This window comes from Pongo pygmaeus, chromosome 16 (genome assembly GCF_028885625.2).
Source record: "Pongo pygmaeus isolate AG05252 chromosome 16, NHGRI_mPonPyg2-v2.0_pri, whole genome shotgun sequence".
Classification (NCBI taxonomy): domain Eukaryota; kingdom Metazoa; phylum Chordata; class Mammalia; order Primates; family Hominidae; genus Pongo; species Pongo pygmaeus.
The window spans coordinates 47,571,538-47,589,992 of record NC_072389.2 but is presented as its reverse complement, the minus strand read 5'-3'; the positions used below and the strand labels follow the sequence as shown (position 1 = coordinate 47,589,992).

General features: G+C 42.5%; 2 protein-coding genes across 5 annotated transcripts in view; both read right to left on the bottom strand.

Annotated features, from left to right (window-relative positions):
- The window catches only part of CAPN3 (calpain 3), a 57,827-nt gene extending 53,075 nt beyond the window's left edge, over positions 1-4,752 (bottom strand). Inside the window, exon 1 of the mRNA XM_063652143.1 lies at positions 4,637-4,752. Within this exon, the coding sequence (XP_063508213.1) occupies positions 4,637-4,684 (48 nt within the window). The 5' untranslated portion in view covers positions 4,685-4,752. The remainder of the gene's footprint in view (positions 1-4,636) is intronic.
- GANC (glucosidase alpha, neutral C) overlaps positions 4,633-18,455 on the bottom strand; it is an 83,033-nt gene continuing 69,210 nt past the window's right edge. Inside the window, exons 18-25 of one of the 4 annotated variants that reach the window (XM_054452082.2) lie at positions 18,380-18,444; positions 15,978-16,054; positions 13,307-13,381; positions 10,945-11,058; positions 9,593-9,705; positions 7,665-7,768; positions 6,968-7,062; positions 4,637-4,750 (exon numbers count right to left, since the gene is read on the bottom strand). In XM_054452082.2, coding sequence (XP_054308057.1) covers positions 4,742-4,750; positions 6,968-7,062; positions 7,665-7,768; positions 9,593-9,705; positions 10,945-11,058; positions 13,307-13,381; positions 15,978-16,054; positions 18,380-18,444 — 652 coding nt within the window. In that variant the 3' untranslated portion in view covers positions 4,637-4,741. Of the gene's footprint in view, positions 4,751-5,424; positions 7,063-7,664; positions 7,769-9,592; positions 9,706-10,944; positions 11,059-13,306; positions 13,382-15,977; positions 16,055-18,379; positions 18,445-18,455 lie in introns of those variants that run through there. The other 3 variants (XM_054452081.2, XM_054452083.2, XM_054452079.2) reach the window with 3 other exon arrangements.

Here is an 18,455-nt window from a genome sequence, read left to right as displayed (position 1 = left end):
ATTATTCAATGTTAGATTTGGTATCTTTTCTAGAATGTTCTTGGGTCAGCGTTCATTGGAAATGTCTGCATGGAAAATGCTACTCAGCAGAGTCCTCAGTTGAGAAAATCTCTGTCTCTACCTGCATACTTGACCTTGCCACCTCTTGTCTCTCCCCATCCCCAAAATAAACACTGGGACTGAATCTGCTAAAAAGTGCACCTGCTGGGCCATGTGGCTCACGTCTGTAATCTCAGCACTTTGGGAGGCCGAGGCGGGTGGATCACATGAGGTCAGGAGTTCGAGACCAGCCTGGCCAACAATAGTGAAACCCTGTCTCTACTAAAAATACAAAAATAAGCCGGGCGTGGTGGCGGGTGCCTGTAATCCCAGCTACTTGGGAGGCTGAGACAGAAGAATCGCTTGAACCCAGGAGGCAGAGGTTGTAGTGAACCCAGATCGCGCCACTGCACTCCAGCCCAGGTGACAGAACGAGACTCCATGTTAAAAAAAAAAAAAGTGCACCTGAGCACAGAAAACCCTCACTTAACGTCATCGATAGGTTCTCGTAAGCTGTGGCTTTAAGCAAAATGATGTACTGTATAGTGAAACCTGGCTAACTGATATAAACAAGAGTTAAGTCCCTATAGCACATGGTATGTTTTGGTTAAAGTCACAGTTTACAAGAACCTATCAATGATGTTAAGTGAGGACTTACTGTACAGGTTATATGTTGACTCATTCAGCCATGCCACATTAGGCATCTGAGACAGAAGTCGGAATTAGATACTGAACCAGACTGCCTGTTAAGTCCTGGGATGTCACACCTGGTTTCAGGGCTCTTAGATGAGAGCATAAGTGGCTCTGGGGAAGGGAAGTACCTGCCTGGCCTCCACCTTGTCTTCTACCCACAATAGCTGCTCCCTGGGCTATAAGGACATGACCACATTTCAAGTATGGCAGAGTGGAGGCATGTCCTAGGCTGCAGTCATGCCTGTTCCCATGCGACCAGTCTCAATAATCCAAGATTAGAGGCTATGGAAGAAGGTGGGAAGTGACAGGTAAAATAGGGAGTACTATCAGCCTCCTGATCCCTGGGATTGCGGCTTTGAAGAATTCTATGTCTGGGCTTGCAGGAACCATCAGCCTAGCCATCTGTCCCTCCAAGAAAATGCCCAGGGCTTTTTGCTAGTCTTGGAGAGGCAGAATAGAGGACAGTGGTCTCTGGTGACTGACCACCTCGGTTCAAAGTCTAGGTTGGCCCCTTACTGGCTGTGCCTGTGTAACTTTAGGTGAGTTATTTCTTCCTTTCTGTCTCAGATTTCTCACCTATAAAATAGGTACAATTACAGTCATTCTGTTATTAGGTTTTTGTAACAATTAAATAATTTATGTAATACATTTAACACAGTGCCAGGATTTTCTTAAGCACTCAATAAATGGTGTTGTTAGAGAAGACCTGAATTTAATATTACTTTGGAATTAGATCAGGTTGAATGATACATTTACTCACTGACGCAAATCAGCATTCACTCAATGGGCATTAACTGAATATCTGCTATGTGGACAGCACAGGAATAGGTATAATCTGCCCAGGCTCATGTGGTATGCAGCATCTCCAATCATCAGAAGCTGGCCTATCTGCCTGCAACAAAAAGACTGACTTCCACCCTCAAAGTCACCAGTGGCATAGACAGCAAAGGTGGGGTTTCTTTCCCCCTCTATCATAAGTTTGGGTCCCAGCCTAGCATTCTATCCCACCCTGAAATTCAGAGCACTGACCCACACTTTATTGTTTCTGCTTATTTAACTTCCCGTTTGCCCATAAGACTGTGGAGCTGGGAAGTGGGTTCCCATTTCCCTCTCAGGTTTAGAAGGCCCTTAATAAATATGTGTTATATATCTGGTGAATGAAATTTTCCTATGCAAAGAGAAATTTCTTACACTTCTGGCTTTGCCAGTGCAATCAAAGTTTCTCTGCTGATCTGCTCCAGGCGAAGGAGCTGTCCTGGGCCACAAACCCACTGAGCTTTCTTTCCTCAGCTGTCTCAGCCAGCACCATCTGTGAGTAACTAACAGAAGTGTGTGACAGCAGCGAGCCTCTTGTCAGAGCAGGGTGGGCGTATCAAACACAGAAAGGGCAAGGTGCCATTCATTTTGCTCTGTCAGTTGTTGTGGATAAAACATTCTCTCAGATGAACAGGTCCAAACTCAAGGTTTATTCAATGGCACAGCTGTGGAAACCAATGCTATCAGGGAGAAGTCCAACTCGAGCCCATGAACAAAGGGCATATAATGAACACATAAACAGCTGCACATTTCAATTCCCAGAAGCCCCTTCAAGGATAAAGAACTAGTTTTTATAACCTATTTCACCCACGGTCATGTAATATCTGTGGCTGGAATGGTTTCTGTTGCACAGCATTGCCAACTAATGGCTCTGTCTTTTCCACCAAGAAGCATTTCTTTGATTTCTAACACTATTGGAAGCAATGTCTTTGCTTATCATTATAATACCTCTCATTCATTAAGTGCCTACTGGGAGCTAGCCACTTCACAGAGACCTTTAAAAAACTTTTTATTTTAAAATAATTTTAGACTTACAAAAGAGTTGCAAAGATAGAAGTCCTTAGTGTTCTCCAGTCTCTGATCATTCCACAGTCTTTGTCTCTCATGACCTTGACACTTTTGAAGAGTACTTGTCAGGTTTTTGTAGAATGACCCTAAATTTGGGTTTCTCTGATATTTTTCACATGATTAGACTGAGGTTATGGATTTAGGGGAAGACTGTCACAGATGTGACATGGCCACCTCCTCAAACCATATTTGGGGGTATATGATATTGACAGATTTTATTACAGGTGATGTCAACTTTGATCACTTGCCTAAAGTGATGCTTACTGGGTTTCTCCCTGGTAATGTTACTATTTTTCCCTTTCTGTACACATAAGATATTTTAAACTTGTAGAAAAACTCTGCAAGTTTCACTAATTCCATTTTACAACTGAGGAAACTTGAGATATCTGCTGTATTTTGACAGTTAAGTATCAGAAAACTCACAAAATTTTAGAGATTATCTCTTTTTTTTTTTTTAGATGGAGTCTCTCTCTGTCACCAGGCTGAAGTGCACTGGTGCAATCTTAGCTCACTGCAACTTCTGCCTCCCGGGTTCAAGCAATTCTCCTGCCTCAGTTTCCTGAATAGCTGAGATTACAGGCATGTGCCACCATGCCCTGCTAATTTTTGTATTTTTAGTAGACATGCGGCTTCACCACGTTGGCCAGGTTGGTCTTGAACTCCCGAGCTCAAGTGAACCCCCTGCCTCGGCCTCCCAAAGTGCTGGGATTACAGGCGTGAGCCACTGCACCCAGGCTAGAGATTATCTCTTTTCTTTAACAAAGCCCAGAGAGGTTAAATGCCATGGCCAAGATCACTCAGCCAGTTCACTGTAGAAGCAAACTAGACTCCAGGTCTCTTGATTTCCTTGGAAGTAAATGCATGAGTAAGATTTAACTGATGTGAATTAGGTATAAGATCTCTGTATCCTTGCATGCAAATAGTCAGGCTCCCCTTTCCCTGGCTCTGATTGGACAGCAATGTAATACCATCGGCCTGGGTGGAAACAACTGTCAAGAAGCAGCTGTTGCACTTTGGGAGGCAGAGGCAGGTGGATTACATGAGGTCAGGAGTTCGAGGTCAGCCTGGCCAACATGGTGAAAACCTATCTCTACTAAAAATACAAAAATTAGCTGGGCCTGGTGGCGCATGCCTGTAATCCCAGTTACTCAGGATGCTGAGGCAGAAGAATCGCTTGAACCCGGAAAGCAGAGGTTGCAGTTAGCCAAGATCATGCCATTGCACTCCATCCTGGGTGACAGAGTGAGATTCTGTCTCAAAAAAAAAAAAAAAAAAAAAAAGAACCAGCTGTCTAATTCTGGCAAGTTTTGGTGTGGCACTACAGCCTTTAGCAAGGCTTGTCATGAGACAAGCAGATGTGATATGAGATGCCAATGTCTCTGCTATTTCTCCTAGAATGCTAGCTATATGGCCTCCATCGTCAGTGGCTAATATGATAGCCTGTTTCCAGTGGAGCTGCTGATGGCTTTCTACTCCCTGGCCTGAGAAGTTATTTTACCCTAGAGTAGCCCTTCGAGGGTTTGGTAGGTGGAAATCCTAGGAATCTCATTACTAAGGCTTTTAGGCAGAGTGGTTAATTAGCTAAAAATTATTCAACTCCCAGTGTTTATGTGCTTTGACTGTGTTTCTGCTGCTTATCATTTTGATGCCTTGATAGTGAAAAGGATGTGACAAAGTGAAGGAATTCTGCACATAGACCAAACTCCAGAATTGTATTTTTCTTAAAACCAACAAAATTCTTCTATATGATCCTAATACAATGCTCAAAAGTAAAAAAATTACCATGTAATCAAAAGATCCCATTCCAATGTTGCCAACTGTTCCAACAGAGGAGGTAAGGCCAGGCACAGTGGCTCATGCCTATAGCCCCAGCACTTTGGGAGGTCAAGGCAGGAGGATCGTTTGAGTCCAGGAGTTTAAGACTAGCCTGGGCAACATAGTGAGACCCCACATATTTTTATTAAAATTAAAATTTTTTTTATATTGTTGCCAGATTGCCATTCTGAAAGATTATACTTACATTTTTCTGTTGGGTAGTTTGTGTTTTTAAACTGATTTGCCAACTCATTCCTTGACATTTACATCTTGAAGGAAAGACACACTATGCATTCATTTTAGAGCTTTTTTAGGAACCCTGTTGAAATGAATAAAATTTCTTATATAAAATCCAGTTTCCTATGAAACCATATTAAGAATTAGCCACAAAAAAGTAACTTAATACCTGTAGGCCAACTCAGCCCCATATTGCTCTCTGGTACACAAATTCAGAAATGGGAGGTAGGTAAAGTGTGAGAAGCAATAAGAGCAGAAAACCATTAAAAACACCCAGGCTCTCTCCACTTGTCTCTAGCCAAATGTTTCAATATAGATTTGGGTCAAAACAGAGCAGTTCCTCATTAACTTACTCTACTAGTTACTACTCCATTCCTCCAACAATATTTTAAATGGAAGACTAGACGTGCAATAAATGTTGACCTAAAGATAGTTCTTATTCAACTTTAAATGCTATTAAAAACTATCATTTATATTAGGGAGGAGCACCCAGTCTCCTGGCTAAGTTTTATTTTAGGTTGGCAAGGGAAATTTGAAGATAGGCACCATGGCTTCAGCTAATATAAGGTTGCTCCTTTCTTCTCAACTGCAAAACTTACAGAAATAGGAGCAAAGAATCTGTGCAGGTCTCTGTGAGCTTACATATGGTGCAGAGCTCAAATCTCAACTCATACTATGAAATGTGTCCACAAGGAAATGCACAGTGTTGATTGCCTTTGGGAAGAATCTTGATCAGAAAAGTAAATCAGATGAAAATACATTCAATTGTAATTTTTTAATCAATTAAATCCACCAGCTAACCAATCACAGCTAACAGTTACTGAAAGTCAGGTATAATAGTGCTCTGTCAGATAGAAGAGAAATAGAACATGCTCTTGAGGGACATACAATCTAGTAGGAGAACGGAGACATACTGAAAACATTAAAGTATGATCCCTGAGAATGCTAAGTAGAGCACAGTTATAAGTGGGACAGCATTACAGGGAAGGGCAAAATCACTGCTAATGGGTATGGGGGTAGGGGTGTTCACGTAGTTAGGCTTCATGGGAAAGTGGGATTTAAGTTGGGCCTGGAAGGATGGTAAGGGCAGGAGGATATTGGCGCCCAGGGATCAGAAGGCACAGAGGTGGCCATTAGCAAGTTGCTAAGTGGAGGAAGCCTGATAAGAAGAGGTGTGTGCTGAGGAGTGCTGAGGAGTTGAGGCTGCCAAAACAGATGCTGTGGCAGGCAGCAGGGAGCCACTGAGGTCTGCAGAGCCTTGGGCACCATGACACGACTGGTATGTTGTAATGTTCTGCCCCATGCCAAGCCATATTAGAGCCTGGGACAAAAGAAAAACTCAGTAATACTAATCCTGTCTTTATTTTAAATTTTTATATTTTGTTCATCATGGTTTTTTTTTGCACTAATTCTGATTTTTAAAAATATTGGATTGAAACCTTACTTACTTGGATTACTGTATTTTTTGGCATCCCTTACATTTTGTGCCCAAGGCCAGGGTCTCCCTTGCCTCATCCTAGTCCCAGTCATGAGTTCTACTTCTGAAGTCCAGTGGTGGGTACATGGGTAATTATTCCATTGTTATTAATTATAGCTTACTCATGTTATAAATATTATTTGGTTAGTAAACAGCACTTAATTAAAAAAACAATTTAAAAGACATGGATTTTAAGATTAATTAGAAACTATTGAGCCTGAGAAGCATGAAAGAGAAAAGAATCCTTCGTACTGCCAAATTGATCTCTAGGGGAGAATAATTCACCACTGCTGCAGCGTATGCAGTGCACACAGAAGAGGGCTGCTCTGCCCAGTCCATGTGGGTGGAAGATAACTGGGGGGAATACCAGAGGCTGCTGTGCACTTGGAGACTGGCCTTGAGCAACTCAGCTGCTGCAGCCAGAGCGCCAATGCTGCATGGCCTGAGGCAAGCCCTGGCAAATGGGCTGCCCAGGTAGGCTTGGCCCACATTAAAACAGACCCACGCAGCCCTGCTGAAGGAATGGAAGCAACAGAAGACTCCTGAACGCTATAAATGTCTCAGGGCTATGTATCCGGGAGAAAAGGAGATGTTTGATACAAGGAACATTGTTAGTACATCTTAACATGTAAAATCTGAAATTTTAAAACATGAAATCTATTGTTCATTAGTATAATGGTGACGAATGAAAGATTATTTTGATTCAGGGAAGGCAAACAGATTGCAGCAAAAATCTCAAAAAAGGCGAGGGGAAAAGTTGAAAGGGGCAGGCAGGTCCCTGCTCACATCACCAGGGGCTGTTCTTTGTCATATGATGCGGACCTCCCAGTCAGTGGCAATGTTGAGCGAGAGCTTCTCCAGGCTCAGGGTGGATGTTTTGGTACAATACGTAAAAGCCACAGGCTGATCTTTACCATCTAAATAGCAAGACAATAAAACAGGGAAATTTTGATGAATCTCTAGAAGGGAAAAGTCTTTTCTCCAAATCTGAAATGTTTTCTCACTGTATCATAAAACCTTATACTCCACTCTAAATTAATAGCACTTTTACCCATGAACTTCCATGAAGTTTTAGAAACGTGGAAAATTTCATTGTTTTGACCACAAGATTGGTTGAAAAGAAACCGTAAGGAACAAATAAATTTGTCCAAGAACTTTAGGAAGGAAGGAAGGATATAAGTCCCATCCTGCCCTTTCATAAACTCCAAACACATGCGTAGGATTCTCCAGGTCTTCAGGCAGCTATAGTTTAAACAAATATTCAGAGAAGCTATGATATTATTTCAAGCCCGAAATAAGTTTCCTTAGAAAAACACTAAAAGTGAGCAGAAAGATCAATTCATGAAGAGAAGCAAGATGGCCTCATTTATTCTACAGACTAGTATATTTCACCTCTACCTGAAAGCACACAGTCCACTCAGGCTCAGCATATTATGTTTGTTTGGTGACTACTCATCTCACTGCAGATACTTCTGTTTATAAAAACAAATGGTGAGGTAAGAATGGACTGCTTTCTCACCAGATGAGTGGGTAGTCACAGAAGATGGCTCCTTCCTGAAGCCTAAGACCAAGATCTGCTCCACCACACACTTGCTGGGATAATGACCCCTCTGGTCAGCAGAACTGGAATAGATACAAACAGTATTAAAAGGAGAGGGATGGGGGTTTGAAGTGGCCACCAGCTCAACATCTCCAGCCTTGTGAGTTCCTTTCCCATCTGTCCCTTGGAGGCATGATCCATATAGGAGTCATATTTACTAGGATGAAGAGATAATAAAAGATGATAATAAAAGACCCAGGCACGGTGGCTCATGCCTGTAATCCCAGCACTTTGGGAGGCCAAGGTGGGCAGATCACTTGAGGCCAGGAGTTCAAGACCAGCCTGGGCAACACGGCAAAATCCTGTCTCTACTAAAAATACAAAAATTAGCCAGGAGTGGTGGTGGGTGCCTGTAGTCCCAGCTACTTGGGAGGCTGAGACACGAGAATCCCCCGAACCTGGGAGGTGGAGGTTGCAGTGAGCTGAGATCGCACCACTACACTCCAGACTGGGTGATACAGTGAGACTCCATCTCAAAATAATAATAATAATAATAATAATAATAATAATAAAAGACGACTCACTGGGCATGGTGGCTCACGCCTGTAATCCCAGCGCTTTGGGAGGCCAATGTGGGTGGATCACCTGAGGTCAGGAGTTCGAGACCAGCCTGCCCAACATGACGAAACCCCGTCTGTACTAAAAAAATACAAAAAATTAGCCAGGCATGGTGGTGGGCGTCTGTAATCCCAGCTACTCAGGAGGCTGAGGCAGGAGAATCGCTTGAACCTGGGAGGCGGAGGCTGCAGTGAGCTGAGATCATGCCGCTGCACTCCAGCCTGGGCGACAAGAGCAAAACTCTGTCTCAAAAAGATGACCCTGTGTACCAAGGAACAGCTAACTGGTGGCCAAATCAGGCTCTCTTTAACAAGTTATTTGAAAAATAACTGAAGAACACAAAAGTTACAAATGTGACTTGGATATTACAATCAAATTATAATAAATCAGATATTTAGTGAATTGGTGAATGGATGAATGAATGGAATTAGTGGGAGCTTAAATTAAGTCCTTTTTTATTTTTTAGAAAGTCAGGGAGATGGGCGCAGTGGCTCACGCCTGTAATCCCAGCACTTTGGGAGGCCGAGGTGGGCAGATCACCTGAGGTCGGGAGTTCGAGACCAGGCTGACCAACATGGAGAAACCCTGTCTCTACTAAAAATATAAAATTAGCTGGGCGTGGTGGTGCATGCCTGTAATCCCAGCTACTTGGGAGGCTGAGGCAGGAGAATCGCTTGAACCCAGGAGGCAGAGGTTGCGGTGAGCCGAGATCGTGCCACTGCACTCCAGCCTGGGCAATAAGAGTGAAACTCCATCTCAAAAAAAAAAAAAAAAAAAAGTGGGGGAAAGGAAGGTGAAGACAATAAGGGAGGATCATTCATGGTAGAGTGGTTGAAAAATACTCCGGAAACGGGCCAGGCACGGTGGCTCACACCTGTAATCCCAGCACTTTGAGAGGCTGAGGTGGGTGGATCACCAGAGGTCAGGAGTTCGAGACCAGCCTAGCCAACATGGTGAAACCCCGTCTCTACTAAAAATACAAAAATTAGCTGGGTGTGTTGGTGCATGCCTGTAGTTCCAGCTACTTGGGAGGCTGAGGCAGGAGAATCACTTGAACCCAGGAGGTGGAGGTTGCAGTGAGCTGAGATCACGCCACTGCACTCTAGTCTGAGGGACAGAGTGAGTGAGACTCTGTCTCAAAAAGAAAAGAAGAGAAAAGAAAAATATTCCAGAAACGGCCTTCACCATTCATTTCTTTAAATAGTACCTTAAAACATACCTGTGCATTTGAGGATGCCGAACGGATAGTGCGATTTACTTAAGAAAACAGTTTCTTTAGCTGCCATTACCTATTGATCAGAACACTGGAACAGAATGAAAACTTCCTGTGCAAAAATTGCTTCTGGTGGAGGTATTGGAATGAATGGCCATCGTCAAGATATAACTCACCCACTGAAGAAGCCTGGAGAATGAATCACAGAGACAGAATGTGCTTATACGACAGCTTTACAGGAAAAGAATGTCAGCTCCTAAAGGGTAACAATAGAGTAAAAAGTTTCTGAAAAATTCAAGCTATATAAGGTAGTCGTACAAATACCTAACATATTCAATAGCCAATCGCTCCTGAGTAGATAGCAAAACAATAGGAAAGTCACATAAGAGGAGCACAAAGAGTTAGGCTTTGTTCAAAGAATTCAAACTGCGAAGTATGTTCAGTGGTATAAGTGGATTCCCTGAAAATACTCCACCAGAATGTGACAACAAGGCCAAGAAAGTTCATTGAATGACAATGATGTTAAAAAAAATTAATACATAATAGATGAGATCAACTATCTTTAGAAGACCCTCCACTTAGAGAATGGTATCTGGTTCCTTTTTTTAATTTATTTTTATTTTTAGTAGGAGGACCCCTTTTACATGTCAAACAATGTCGCAGCACTCCACGTGGCAGTTTACTATTATTGACCGCCTGATATGCTATGGATCGCTAGTCTTTTGCATTTATTCTGGGGCCTCACATGGGTCTGGGGCCCATAGTTTGGCCCAAGAAGACATGCCTAAGTGAAAAAGACAGGGGAAAAAAAACCCTACAACTGAATTATTTTATAATATTGATATCAATGCAAGTAAGTATTCATACAGTAAGAGTAAGAGTTGGTGTTTGGCCCTGTACTAGGTTTGAACAAATGTACAGGAGAGGAATCTGCTACAGGCCTCACTAGGCATAAAAAATCTTCTGAAAAGGACACATCATTTCTGGATCCTCCCAGGCTTTGCCCAAGGGGGTTTTAGTTGTTGGAGCTACCCGATAAGAAATCACTGGTTGGGACTGGGATCTCTGAAATGGTGCATAGACATGGGTACCATTTTATGGGAGACTGGGTTTCAGGGCTAATCCACGTGGGAAGGCTGTCTATGGCCCAAAAAGCATTCACTCCAGTAGTAATCAATGTCAAGTTGAAGAGCACCAACAGTCACAGTGCCCAAGAGGAACATTTCTGTCATTCCTAGATCTCAAGAGTTCCCTTAAGAACAATTCCAAGGAAGGCAGACAAGCTGAACAATGATTCAGAAATGATTCAAACCTTGATTTCTAGATAAATGTCAGGAGCTCACCACTTTTACGTAGTGTCACACACTCAAAAGGCTATCACTGTAAAGAAAGAGTAGAAACAAAACAGGTAACAGATTTACCAAATACCTTAGTGCTTAGAGCAACCCGGAGTCCATAGGAGGATTCGGTCATCCAGCCTGTGGATTTTCCTACAGTTGTCTTTATTGGTATCACACTTCCACCTCGCTGAAACACTGGAATCTGTAACAGAGCAGCACGCTCAGGGAAGCAGTATTCATATAAGAAAATTTCAAGGTAGAATTTAAAAATATTTCATTTTATAAAATTCACACTCTACAAGTATGGATTTGTAGGCAAAATAAATTTTGGGGCACAGAGATGGCAAATATGGGGGTCCTGGCATTAAAAGGAAAAGAGCTCTAATGCTGAAGAATGGTCCATTTTTTAATTATTAGGGAAACTTCCCACCCTTCATTGGTTTGTTATCTATATGGTCTTTGCTGTTTTTTCCTCTTAAGTGATGAATTCCTTTCTGCCCATCCTATAAGTGGCTTTTCCTATTTTGTATTTTAAATTTTCCTATCAGTATAGTATATACATGCTTATTTCTAGAATCCTGCTAAAGAGTGAAGTTTTCTGTCTGTGTGAGTGGGCCCAGAAGTCTGTGTATGCGTGTGTGTATAACTGATGGTGGTTTCTTGGTTTTGTCCTCACTCACTGCGGCCTGTCCCCTCTTGCTCTCTGTTTCTATGGATTACCTGGATGACTGACTCAATTCTGAGGGTAAATCTGTGAAACTGCTGCTGTTACATTAGAGACCACCAAGGGTACTTTAAGAGACCCTAACAACAGGCCCATAACTATAAGTCTTCTGGAATGGCACTCCAGGTAGCAATGCCCGGGTAGATTTCCCGCCTCCTGTAAGGAAGCTGCCTGTGTCAGAGAAGGGCTTGCGCTTTGCTCTGACTCAAGAATGAGCACGCAGCAGAGTACAAGAACATACACGAAGTTGAGACTGAGGACTCAGTAGTTCAGATGTCCCACCTCTGCTTAACTTGCCTTGGCAGCGAGAAGTAAAGCACTTCCGTCTCCCCACACATGCCTCTCCCTCACTGGCCAATCTTTCTCTTCTTTTTTTTTCTCAAAGAACAAGGCTATAAGCTAGAGTGAAATGGGTTCTAGAATGGGAGTCCAGCCCAAGGGAATGCACCTGGGGGCTTGTCTCAGTTCTGCCACAAGTTTGCTGTGTTCCTGGACAAACAATTTAACTTCTCTGAATCTCAGGGTTTTTTACCTGTGTGAGGGATTAGAGTAGATAATTGTTAAGTTCTCTTCTAGGTCTGAAAGTTGATATCTGAAACTATTTTTTTAAATAATGGGGTTCATACTGCTGCTGATGGTTTACAAAATAATATCAGTATCTATTTATTAATCTTCACACTACTTTGGGCCTGTAGTAGTGTGGCAGTGGTTGCAATTCAGGTGTAGAAAGAAAGTTCCCTTTAGAAACTCAAGATAGCCTGGATGGACCACTTTGATTTTAACATCATAACTGATGCATTCCCCTGGGCCCAGGATTACAACTGAAAACTCCTGTTTTTTGCCTTAATCCTATAGAATGACATTCCAGATGGCACATATGGTGACTACCATGTTTTCTGTTTTCAGTGTTTTTGTTCTTCTTAGACACACAAATGTAAACATATGGGGAAGAGGTGTGTTTGTCTCTGATGTCTCATTCTGTGAAATCAGAGTAGATGTGATTTTTAACTCTTTTTTTCTCACATTTTACAGCTTTGATAGAATTCATATACCATACAACTCACCAATTTAAAGTATACAATTAAACAGTTTTCAGCATATTCAGAGTCATGCAACCATCACCACAATCAATTTTAAAGCATTTTCATCACGCCAAAAAGAAACCCTGGACCAGTTTACAGTCATTCCCCATGACTCCTTAACCCTCCTCGGCCCCAGCACTAGGCACCCCCGGACCTACCTTCTGTCTCTATGCGTATGTGCTATTGTGCAGAACACTAGCATCCTCGGTTCTTTTTACAGAGGAACACATTATGAACAGAATGTTTGTATTTCCCCCAAATTCATATGCTGAATCCCCAAGCCTGAGATATGGAGATCAGGCCTTTATGGAGTTAACTAAGGTTAAAAATGTGGTCATAAGGATGGGGTCCTGAAACAATAGGAACAGTGTCCTTGTAAGAAGAGAACTGAGTCAGCACCTTCTCTTTATCTCTCTCTGCCATGTGTAGGAACAGCAAGAAGGCAGCAGTCTATAGGCCAGGAAAAGGTCCCTCACCAGGAACGGAATCGGCTGGCACCTTGATCTGGAACTTCCAGCCTCCAAAACTTCGAGAAAATAAGTTTCTGTTGGGTAAAACCACCCAGTCTGTGGTATTTTGTCATGGCAGCCCTAGCCGACCAACAGAGCACGATAGGTAAAAATAGTAGTCTGAAATTAACTTACAGTGTCCAAGGCTACTGGGATCTTTACAGTACACCCTCCTTCCCAATGAGCAAATGTCTTATAGTCATACCAGACCTAGAAAGTAACGGAGTCCAGTGAAAAAGAGTACATAAGCAACTCTGCTAACCATTTCATTAGTCAGCAAAATATCCACTTATCTGAATTTCAAATAACCAGAAAGCTAAAATAAATACAACTTAAAAAATACATTGGGTAGAAGTTAGGAAGAACACGTGCTTTTAGGAAGATCCCAAAGGACTATGGCTGATTAATTTAACTAAAAGGCCATTTGTTTTCTATTCATCCAAAAGCTACCAATTGAACAATCTACCATGTGCCAGGTGCTGAATATACAAGACTGAACAGAAAAGACATAGTTCCTGTTCTCATGGATCTTATAGTCCATTTGGCTTATAAAAACTTAATGCTTCTAGTAGTGAAAGAGGTGATGGAGAAAAGAAAAAAAAAACAACAAAGAAGACAAGCACATTGCAGGCAAATCAATTACAAAAGAGGCAGGAGAAAAGGAAGCATCAGAGAAGGAAACATATCTGGGAGGAAAACAAATGGAAACTTGAATTACTATTATAGTATATACATATATTTTTTAAACAAAGCACAATTCAAGGATAAGGTTGTTATCTATCAAGGGGGTTTAGTTGCTGAAGCACCAATAAGGTCTCTAAAGTAATTTGATGGGATAAATTCTTAAGATATCATCAGAAGCAGAATGAAAACAAACATCTTTTTCTTTCTTCTAGCTCAGTACACTTTCTGGCAGCCCTGGAGTCTATTTTGCAAGTTCACCTCCAGGGATTACCACATCCTTTATACGGCAGGTTTGTGAAGCAAGAGAAACAATCACAGAACAGTCCAGGAATTAGTGCTGAAGGAACATAATACACACTCACAACGACGTGTTTGGAATGATGATAAATCACCAATAAAACTCTGTGACTAAGTCGGAAAGGGAGCCAGTTCCTCTTAATGGGAACCCACCACTTTGCTGGAATCAACTTGAGAAATTCCCAGCAAAAATATCTGGCAGGGCATTTATTCAGCAGTTGTTGCATTTAACCTTTTCCTCAGGTCTCTACTTGGCAGGGGAACCTTAGTAAAGAGCCCTCATCTTCAGAATTCCAAATAACTGGAGAAACCAAGAGAATAGACCATAGTTCATGAAGATTCTGGAGAGAAGCCTGGTTACTGTTCTGTCAATAATGACAAGCATAGTAGATGGAACTGTCGCCCCTTAAAAAGATGTATTCACGTCACAATCCCTGGAAGGAATGAATATTACCTTCTATGGTCACAGGTTTGATTAAGTTAAAGATCCTGAGACAAGGAGGTTATCCCAGATTATCCAGGTGGGCCTTCAATGTGACCACAAGTGTCCTTATAAGAGACAGACAGAGACACACAGAGGAAAAGGCAACGTGAAGATAGGCGAGACTTCAGTGACATGGCTACAAACCAAGGAAGCCCAGGGTTGCTGGCAACCTCCAGAAGCTAAGAGGGAAGCATGAACAGATTCTCCCTCACGGCCTCCAGAAGAAACCAACCCTGATGACACCTTGATTTCAGACTTCAAGCCTCCAGAATTGTGAGAGAATAAATTTTGTTGTTTTAAGCCACTAGGTTTGTGGTAATTTGTTACAGAAGCCTCAAGAAACTAAAAGAACAACCAAACATGTAAAGCTATGTTGAGGGAGAGCATGGCGCTGGATGTGGTTTCATGGGGTTGCCAGTCCAGCATCTGACAGTACTGAGCAGTGAGCGTGGCCTGGCTCAGCTACCTTGCCACTTGCCTTGACAGTCCATGACTATGTGGCTTGGCAGTCTCATGCCAGCTCCATACCTGCATGGCTCTTCCCCTGCTTGCTGAACCCTGTGGCATGCTCCAGGGCTCAAGGATGCTCTCTAGGGTCTGTCTCCTTCCTGCTCTCCCTTCCACACCCTCCTCCCTTAGTCTGGTGACCTGAGTTTTGTTCCAGCTCTTCTCCTGGCCCCTCTGGATTTATCTGTGGCCTGTCTCTGGAGGCTGCTCTTATTACCCATGGCTCTCTGCCTGCAGACCGTCGGTATTCCCTCCTCTCCCCTGTGCCCTGCCTGGGTTCAGTGCCCTGGGCTCCAGCAGGTCTAGGACGATATTTTATACCTGGGACAGTAATTAGTGACAATAACTAATAAAAGAGCAGAGGAATTTGGGAGGGGAGTCACTATTTTTACTTTTTACCCACTTCAGTGAGTGTATTGAGACCAGCTTTTGGTACCAAAAACTCAGGCTTCAGATAGAGCCAGACCAAAGAGCAAAGTCACTTCATATCTGCTTTCCCCCAGAGTTTGATACCTCATAGCAGACTGAAGATTTCTTCCTACCCCAAGCCTCGGTGTGTTTATCAGGACTCACTTTTACTAGTCAAAGTGTGAAGATTAAAAATCATTCTGATCCTCCTTGGAATCCTCACCAATTCATCTTTCTCCCTCCTCTCCTCCATTAAGTTTCTTGACCTCTGAGGACAGTGGTCATAATTTATTATAATCATTACTTGCTATAGTCATCTGGGATGTGTTCACAAACACATGATGAAGAAATCTCTTTCCTAAAAGAAAAGAAGGGATGAGAGATATGAGACATATCAGATATGTGGCTGTTTATTATTACTCTTACCTCATTTGATCCTGGAAGAAACACATCAACTGCGGTGGCTTTTGGTTCTGTGACTGGATGAACCAATAATGCACTCCCTAAGTAATGGAGAGGAAATAAATTGAGTATCATTATAAGAGGTCTAAAAATCTCCTTTCTCTTTAACTGAGTGCTAGCTATCATGGTGTTACAGACCTCCCAGCTGTGAACTTTGGAGAGGCAGAGACTGAGTTGAACCAATGATTTGTCAGAGAGATGCACTGATAGAAAGAGGGCAGGCGCTCAAAGAAGTGAGCTCAAAAAGGTCATCACCTGTCATTAATGCACTCTGGGTATACTGAGATTATAGGAAGGGACTCTGACATAGTCCGTTGGTCTCATTTTGTGTCCAACTGCTAGTGTGTCAGTAGTCAAAGCACCCCCATTGCTCCTTTCCAAGTGCTTCACTGTTTGCTGTCAGTGACGCTGATGATGGGGAGCCCACAACTATTATCCAGAAGTGTGGTCAGTGTCGGTGCTCAGAACCTCTTGCTTGGAGTTATCATCAGAGAGGCTGCAGTTTTCTTTTTTTTTTTTTCTTAGAGACAGGAGACAGGGTCTCACTCTGTTCCCCAAGTGGGAGTGCAGCAGTGCAATCACAGCTTACTGCAACCTCTAACTCCTGGGCTCATGTAATTCTCCAGCCTCAGCCTCCGAGTAGCTAGGACGACAGGTATGCACCCACCGTGCCCAGCTAATTTTTAAATTTTCTATAGAGACAGGGTCTTGCTATATTTCCCAGGCTAATCTCAAACTCCTCAATTTAAGCGATTTCATACTCGGCCTGCCACAGTGTTGGGATTACAGGCATAGCCACCATGCCTGGTCTCTAGTTTTCTTAAAGGCAATCTGGATTATTAAATTTGCTTTGACCTTGGCACAACACGTATGTAAAATTCACCCACTTACTACTTTGCTCTTTTATTCAATAAATACTTATTTTGAGTGCCTACTGCATGCCGGGCACCATGCTAGGCTCTGGGGATATAGTGGCCAATAAGACAAGCGTGGCTCCTGACCTTATGGAGTTTACAGTTACTGAAAACAAATATTAAAAAATAATTACAAATTAATTAGAATTAAGACAAATACCAAAAGAGGCAAAATTACAAAATGGAATGAAAGTTACATAATAAGAGGGGCTGATTTTTACTAGGTAGAATAAGGTATAAGGAAACAAGGAGTGGTCAGGGAAGTTTCTCCAAGGCAGTGACTATTAAACTGAGACCTAATGATGAGTGGAGACTTAAAAGAACTCAGAAATGGGGCTGGGCGTGGTGGCTCACACCTGTAATCCCAGCACTTTGGAAGGCCGAGGTGGGTGGATCACCTGAGGTCAGGAGTTTGAGATTAGCCTGGGAAGCAAGACGAAACCCCATCTCTACTAAAAATAGAAAAAATTAGCCAGGCATAGTGGCGCATGCCTGTGATCCAGCTACTCGGGAGGCTGAGGTGGGAGGATTGCTTGAGCCCCGGAGGCAGAGGTTGCAGTGAGCCAAGATTACACCACTGTACTCCAGCCTGGGTGACAGAGTGAGGCTCCATTTCAAAAAAAAAAAATAGAACTCAGAAATGAGATTCACCCTTTGGGGAACAGCATATTTAGCCTGGCTTCTTGAGCCCTGCTACTAAGCTGATAAAATTCTATGTTCTGGATTTGATAGTTAATCTTTGTTAAAGAAGAGGTCAACCAAAGAAAAACCCTATTATTGCATATGAAATAAGTTCTTCTGGTTTTTTACTATCATCACCTGGGCTGTTTTTTTCTACTTCCCTTCCCCGAAGTGATCTCGCAGGATTAGAGGAGTGAACCCAGAACAAGAATCCTAAATGACATCCACAAATAAGTCAGCAAGAACAATATTATGAGAAATGCTACATCACAATAGAATGGAGGTATGATCCTACTAATAATACGTTAGAAATCTTGGTGAAGGAATTTCCTATTATTTTTATTTTTTGTCTTTCTTGGAATTAGGAACATTTTTTATTGCTCTTATATTAGAAAATATAATAAAAACATAATTACACTTTTTATAATGACTGTAATCAATCAAGAAATGCTTGGCCAGGCCCAGTGGCTCATGCCTGTAATCCCAGCACTTTGGGAGGCCGAGGTGGGTGGATCATGAGGTCAGGAGTTCAAGACCAGCCTGGCCAAGATGTTGAAACCCTGTCTCTACTAAAAATACAAAAATTAGCCGGGCATGGTGGCGGGCACCTGTAATCCCAGCTGCTCAGGAGGCTGAGGCAGAGAATTTCTTGAAACCGGGAGGCAGAGGTTGCAGTAAGCCGAGATCGTATCACTGCACTCCAGCCTGGGTGACAGAGTGAGACTCCGTCTCAAAAACAAAAAACAAAAAACAAAAAACAGAAATGCTCACCCAGCATGTATTCATCTTCCATATCAAAAGTCTTTAGTTCATCAGGGAACTCTACCCACAGAGGCCTGGGGAAAAA